The 7,383-nt window shown below is 33.3% G+C and overlaps 1 protein-coding gene across 1 annotated transcript; it reads right to left on the bottom strand.

The window, feature by feature from the left end:
* Positions 1–4,255: 4,255 nt before the first annotated feature.
* On the bottom strand, positions 4,256–4,618 carry LOC144561941 (uncharacterized). The gene has a single exon (XM_078311047.1). The coding sequence runs from the start codon at positions 4,616–4,618 to the stop codon at positions 4,256–4,258; it is 363 nt and encodes a 120-aa protein (XP_078167173.1).
* Between the last annotated feature and the right edge of the window lie 2,765 nt (positions 4,619–7,383).

Genomic DNA, 7,383 nt, shown 5'->3' with positions numbered 1-7,383 from the left:
AAAACGGATACGGATATGGTTTTACCACTGTCCGATCTGTATCCGATCCGTTTGCACACTACATTTTCATACCTATTTAATAAATAAATAATTCAACATATGATTTAATCTATTAACGGTGCTATTTTAACTTCACGTGGCACACAATTAATAGAAACAAGATAAAAAAAATATGCATATATAATTGGTGTGCTACCTAAAGCCTATAGCTATGTCAATAATTTTACCCATCTTTATGATCACGTCAAGCTGTCAGAGGCAGAAGTCAAAGCAATTATTTTTTTTTAAATTCATAGTGGTGATGGGAAATCAAATTCTCAACATTTTGGTATAATAATTCTACGATTTTTTTCTAACCAACTGTATTACTTCTTCTTTCTCGAAGCAATTAATTAACTCCATGAATTTTAAGTCATTTATTTCACAGGAAGCCAAGAAAAGAATATCAATATTTTATAGTATTAATGGAGAGCAGCTGCAATATTTTTTACAAGAAACAGGAAATACAATTGATATTGTTCTACGTGGTTTGAAGTCCCTAGTACGTTTGGATGCACTAGAGAATAACTACTGTTGAGAATAGTAGATTAAGAATAGCGCTATTTGGAATGTTCTTTGGATTGAACATTTAGAATAGTGAGAACAACGATTGAACATTTGAGAGAGTATGCTTGCTATTCCAACTTTTTGTAGGAATAGCGAGAACATTGCTATTCTCCCTGTTCTTGAGTATGTCTGAATGGATCGGAACAACACTATTCTCGCTACATCCAAACTTATAAATAGTATGGATAGCAACATTTTGCTAAGGTTAACAGTGTATGATAAATGTGGTAACCTTGAAATTAAATTTAGCAGTATCAGATACTAATCAAGGTTATTTATGACTAATCATGCAGCATAAGACAAAAGAATGCTTAGTATTAGAATCCAGTAACAATCTCATTCCATTCCAAATCTTGTCTTTGTTTTTGTATAATGAGATATGAGTCTAATCTTGGGTTATTCTTGGGACCACAATTAATGAAAAGGATTGGCATGAACACAACTGGATAAATACCAAAAATATAAGGTAGGTTTGATAGATGCAATCTCCAACTTTAGCCTTTTGCAATATTTATTTTGTGGCATTTTATGTGTCATAATACATTTTATGTACAATTTTGATTTTTTTTTAATTAATACTAATTACAATAGACATGTTCTAATATAAAGAAACCTATTGCTTAGAGAACAATATTCAGATAAAAGTATTGTTAACTTGTAATATGAAAAAAGGTGCTTCCAGAACAGCACAAGCTTAAATGATGCATAGTAATTATAAATTTTGTTACATAGTTTTTTAGTTGAAAATATTTATTAATATTCGTACTTTATTGCTTAGTCATATTAAAGTGCAGTAGAAAACCATAACATATTTTTTAAGAATTACAAAAGATGTCAGAACAACTAGTGTACATCACATACTATCAGTCTATGTCTATTAAAGTAGTTTTGCATTAAATATTTCCCCTCTTTTGTTGGGACTAGAATTAAATAAAGGGGTATATTCCTTCAATAGTATGTACAGTTGTCAGAGTAACAACAAAAATTCAAATACATTTCTCAGTAGATTGCACAATTCTATGCCACAGAAGATCCAAACCCTTTAACATAATGATAAGCATCAAGGCACTTAAATTAATACCTAAACCTAAAGATGCAAACCTACCAAGTAAAATCTATTAGAGAGGGACAGAGATTATGATTAGTGATGAATCAATGTCCCTTGGAGCCCTTTCTTTTTTTAACAATTATTACAGGGCAAAGTTCATGCTTTAAAAGCAAAGTTCAAGCCATGTGTTTTTGACTAATTGTTTGTGGGGAAAGGGAACAAATGTTAATTATGCTTCCTATTCTCATTCTCTGATCACATCTAAGGAGGCAAAGGGGAAAAATATTCTCTGCCCATTACAATTTAATTTTGTGAATTGTACCGTTTGATTGTTTAGGATTTTATGGCCTTATTTTCTTATGAGTCCAGCCTATTTGTATCCTAAGTGGCTATATGACCATATTTGATTGGTACTTAAATTCAAGGAAGATTAAAATACTTTATCTTATTTTATTTGTTTTATTTCTCGTTTGATAATTTCAGTTATGGCTTTAAATTAATCTATTCGGAAGATGAAAAAAATTGGAGAATGAACTTTTTGTTTATGATAACGGATTTTACATAGAGAGTAAATATGAAGTAAGTTAATTTACTGGAAAAAATGAGTTATTCCGTCATAACTCCGTTATTTCTATTTTACAGTAGCAGAGCTACATTGAAAACTAGATATATTTGCTAAATAAAATCGGGTTGTTTACTTTTGGAGAACTTTTGCTTATCCCTGGACAACCCACAATCCTAATTGGTTAATTCACGCAGTCCATAACCCGCCACTTGTATTAGTAAATTTGTTTATTTATCCGTGGTAAAAATTCTGACTACGCTCTTGTCTTTACCAACTTATTGTAGAATAATAGATTTATTCCAACTCTTACTTTATAATCAAACATGATTTTGTGTCCAAATCATGATAATTTACAATTTAGTTTTCATTTCACTGCACATATTTGACTCCAGGTATTCAATTAAATTTAATTTTGTTTGAAGAAGCTCCACAAAAAGTGGCAACACTCTTACAAAAATCAGGCATTAATTTGAGAAAAAAAAAATAGTTTCTCCTGCTAGAGCTTATACAGGATTTGAGAATTATGATCTGATTTGAAAGATCTGTCAGATTTAATCAAATTTGAATTGATTGCATAATTTTGATTTTGTCAAATTAAATCTATACTGTTGAGAGGACTTGAAATCAAACAACCTGAAAATTTTAAAAATAATAGGAATTTGGGGTGACATGTAGTTTGAAGTTTGAACCAAACGATCTGAATCCAAATCGATCCAAATTTAAAATAACTCAGATGACCCCAACCTGACATTGCAAATCAGAACCCTGCCTAATCGAATCAACTGTCATCTCTACTTTTTGCATAGAGAACTGTAAAATGTAAATTCAAATTTTTTTAAGTAAATGGATATCATCCCTTTTAGTAAAAATTCAGCAAATAACTTTTTAGCAAAGTTTTAAATAGCAATTATCGCGTCATAGCCGCAAGGCTTCAAAAAAAAACTATTGCAAATAGCGTAGCTATAGCGAAAACTATCATACATAGCGTTTTTTGTTTAAAAATATATATTTTATATTTTTACTAATTATCAACATTAACAAAAGTCTCATAGAGTATTAAGTAACACAAAATTGATTAAGGAATTATAATATTTATATTAAACCAGTACAAAATCCAAATTGTTATTCAAAATATCCCTAATAATATCATAAACTATCAATATTTTATTAATTTTCATTCAAAATAACCTACGCATCATGACATAAACTATTTTTTTTTCTATTAACAAAAACATAGACATCATGGAATAAACTATCTATATTTTTCTATTTAAAAGTAAAACCAATCTGGACATTGAAAGAAATGATCTTTAAAATTAATTTTCAGTTTGGGTATTTATATAAAAACCTATGTAGCATAGCGTGTTGCGCAGATAGCGGACCGCTATAGTGGTCGTAGCTGAAATAGCGCACTTTCTCCTATAGTGTAGCGTTCAAGGTCCGAAAATACTATAGCGCGCTATTTAGAACACTGCTTTTCAGCCTCAAAGCTGTATTGATTTCATTTTTTTTCACTGGTTATATTTTTTTTGGAATATTGTTAATTTTCTAGCCATATTTTTTATTTAATTACTGGATAGTGATTCTTTGAGAATTAAGTAACTTGATGGTATTTACATTCATAATAAATAACTTATGATTTGAATTCCAACAATTAAAATGTAATCTATACCCATCGTATAAATGAAAACATGTAGTTGTGCATCAAATGACTTGAAAATTTTCAACAATCTCTATTTAACGGCATTTAATGAAATATCAGAATGTTATTTAAAATGCATAAAAATTGATTCACAGCCAATCGCTAAGAAGAAAAGAAATATATCTATAACTGTTTGTTTCTACATTTTTTGATTGATTTGAGAGATCACTTTTATTGTTGTCGAATAGTCTGTTCTGAGTTAATCCTAATTCCTAACTTTATTTTTGAAATAATTGGTAGATGCTACCAATGTTTACATCCAGATCCATAAATATACCGCCACCTACAAAAGTTTCATAACACCCTTCTGTTTACCCGTATCTCACAATTAGTCCTAGCCAATTCCCTGCTTATTACCCGCTCCACTACAATACTTGAACCACATGGCAGAGTCTTCTAAAATTGAGTCAGCCACCAAAAATGGTGGTTTGAACTTGCCTCTAAAATTTTTATCGTTTCTCTGTTTCCAGAGAGGCCACGAAACGCACATGAATAAGACAGCCCATCTCTTCTTTGGCATTGAACCTTCATGGCTGATCCTATCCCACGACTTGTCCCATGTTTGTTGGACAGAAATGCCCCTTACCATGATCCTTCTGCCCAGCCGCTTTGCAACCTTCTCCCACACTTGCTTTGCATACCGGCACTGGTAAAACAAGTGTACTGCTGTCTCTAGTTGTACTCGCACATAACGCATTGGGTTTCGCACTGCATGCCTCTTCTAATCATGACATCATGAGTGAGAATTCTTCTTTCCAAAAGGAGGAAGGTAAAAACTTTAACCTTTGGTGGTACCGCCATTTTCCAAATGAACTCGAACCTCCATCTAACCCGACCCGCTACTTGCATGATTCTATAAATAGAAGCAGTTGAATAAACACCATTGGCACTCCATCTCCAAACTATTCCATCTTCCTGGGAGCTGTTGAAAAGGACTTGAATATCAAGCTCCAATAATTCCGGTGCCAGGTTCCGAACAATTGGCCATCCCTCGGACAATGAAATGTTTTGCAGACGAGGTCGAGGCATACCATCTTTCAAACTTCTTAACGGTTTCTCTCCCCAAGAATCATACCAAAAGGAAATTGAATTTTCATTTCCTATGATAATTTGTATACTCCATTGATAAAGGTGTCTCCATTTAACAAGTTGACCCCTCAAAAAAGAGCCTTTGACACTCCATATATGTACTCCATCAGTTTGAGTGTGAATTACTCTCAAGGTGGTAGCCACTGTTGCCCACAACCCTTCCTTTTCAGTTTGGATTTTCCATCACCATCTTAGAATTAAAGAGAGATTTCTCAATTCTAGATTAACAGCTCCTAGACCTCCACAACTCTTTGGGGTACACACTAATCCCCAATTTAGCAATGAGACCCCCCTTTTATTGCCAATTGGCTTACCCCATAAGAATCTTCTTCGAACAAAATCGATTCTATTAATTACCCATTTTGGTAGCACAAAGCAGGTCATATAGTGAAGAGGGATAGAAGCTAAGACCGAATTGTTGTTCTAGCAATAATCATTTTAGTCTATTTGACTAATTTGCAAAAACATACAATTATTGAATTTTACGATTTCTTCTATTTTAGAATTATGCAGGTTCAAGTCAAATGGAATTGCAATATGGAATACTTGAACTGAAGAAATCATGAAGACTTATCAAGAATGTAAATTGTAAAATCTAAACTTGGTAAAGTGTTTTTGATGTTGTTTCAACAGGATAAAAACGTTGGTAACGTTTGTAAAACGTTATAACGATTATACCTTAAGAAAACGCTGTGAAACAACTCGATCAAAGTCAAAAAAAGTAAAAAAAAAGTCAAAAAACGGTGCTGTAACGTTTTAAAACGTTGGTAACGTTTTCTGAACGTTTTAAAACGTTGGTAACGTTTTCTGAACGTTTTAAAACGTTGATAACGTTTTCTGAACGTTTTAAAACGTTGGTAACGTTTTAATTAATTTCCAAACTTCAGAAATTCCTGATTTTGATCAAGTTTTTTACAGTGCAAAACGTTATGTAACGTTTTATAAACGTTGTAACGTTTTATAAACGTTGTAACGTTTTTGAAACGTTTGTGTAACGTTTTGGTGCAGCTCTCGGACTTTTGAAGGCTCATAAAACGTTACCAACGTTTCTGGAAAACGTTGTAACGTTTTAGCTCAATCAGCTCATTTTTGAGCTGCCACTATAAATAGACTGAAGGGATCACTTTCAAATCTAACCTAGCCGTCCCTAAACTTCAAAAGAGGCGATTTTCTGAGAGCTTGGTTCCACCATTGTTGATTGAGCTTAAAACTTCAATATCTCTCAATCAATCTCAAACAACCTCAAATCCACTTCACTAATCTCTAGTTAGATTAGGTTAGAGTGATCTATTGAGTGTTTCTCTTGTTCTCGAGTTGCTCGTGTGACTTCCCTTGGTTGTAAGGGCTCGCCGGCGCTCATCTCTCGTTGGCCGTGACTTCCCGTTTTGTAAGGGCTCACGGTTCACAATTGTAATCTTTTCATATTGGGTAATAGAAAGGCGCACCTAGAAAGAGGTTGCGACGCCCCGGAGACGTAGGCCATTGTTTTGCCGAACTCCGTTATCATCCCGCGTGTCAATTTCTCTAAACTCATCTCTTTTACTTTCAATTGCAATTTATTTTCAGTTTTTGTTCAATTAGAGGTGCCCCTTAGTGTAACAAAGTGGTATCAGAGCAAGTTACTCAAATTAAGACACACTTAGTTTGAGTTAGATCAACTTGGGAAATGACACCTTATAGATGTGTGAGAGAACCCCCAATTTTCGGTAATACAACCAACAATTTTAGTCATTGGAAAAATCTTATGATTCAATTTTTTAAAACCAATGAGGTTTGGGACATTGTAGAAAATGGATATGTACCGAAAATTGATGACAATAATAATGTGACCGCCACATCCAAACTTGAAAAGCAAATTAATCTAATTGCAATAAATTATATAATTAATTCGGTTAGTGAATCTATCTCATCATTAATTAATGATTCGTGTAGTGCCCATGAAATATGGGAGGATCTAACCAATCGATTTGAAGTAAATGCCCAGATTAAAATGAGTAAGACAAAGATGGATGAACAAGATCTCAATCTTGCGTTGACGGCAAATGTAGATGAAGGTCCCTCGGCAATTGATGTGGACTCAATTATTGCAAGCAAGAACATCACCGACGAGACCACTATTGAATTTCTCATAGACCTTGTGAAATCAAGGAACATCAAGAAGGGCGATGATGGAATCGAAGCCTCAACTAGCTCCGCTAATGAGGTACATTTAAATTGGGGTCTTGATGGTATTGAGTCCGAAGATGAATTGACCGATGAGGAAGAAGGTGGTGAAGAATACAATGGTACCATTGATGAGACCGAAAATAACTTGTACACCAATCGGTTAGAAATCAATGAGTCAAGCATTTTCAAAAATGAGAGTATATCATG

This window comes from Carex rostrata, chromosome 11, assembly GCF_964058835.1.
Source record: "Carex rostrata chromosome 11, lpCarRost1.2, whole genome shotgun sequence".
Classification (NCBI taxonomy): domain Eukaryota; kingdom Viridiplantae; phylum Streptophyta; class Magnoliopsida; order Poales; family Cyperaceae; genus Carex; species Carex rostrata.
The sequence above is the reverse complement of the archived record's forward strand: the minus strand, read 5'-3'. Positions and strand labels throughout refer to the sequence as shown.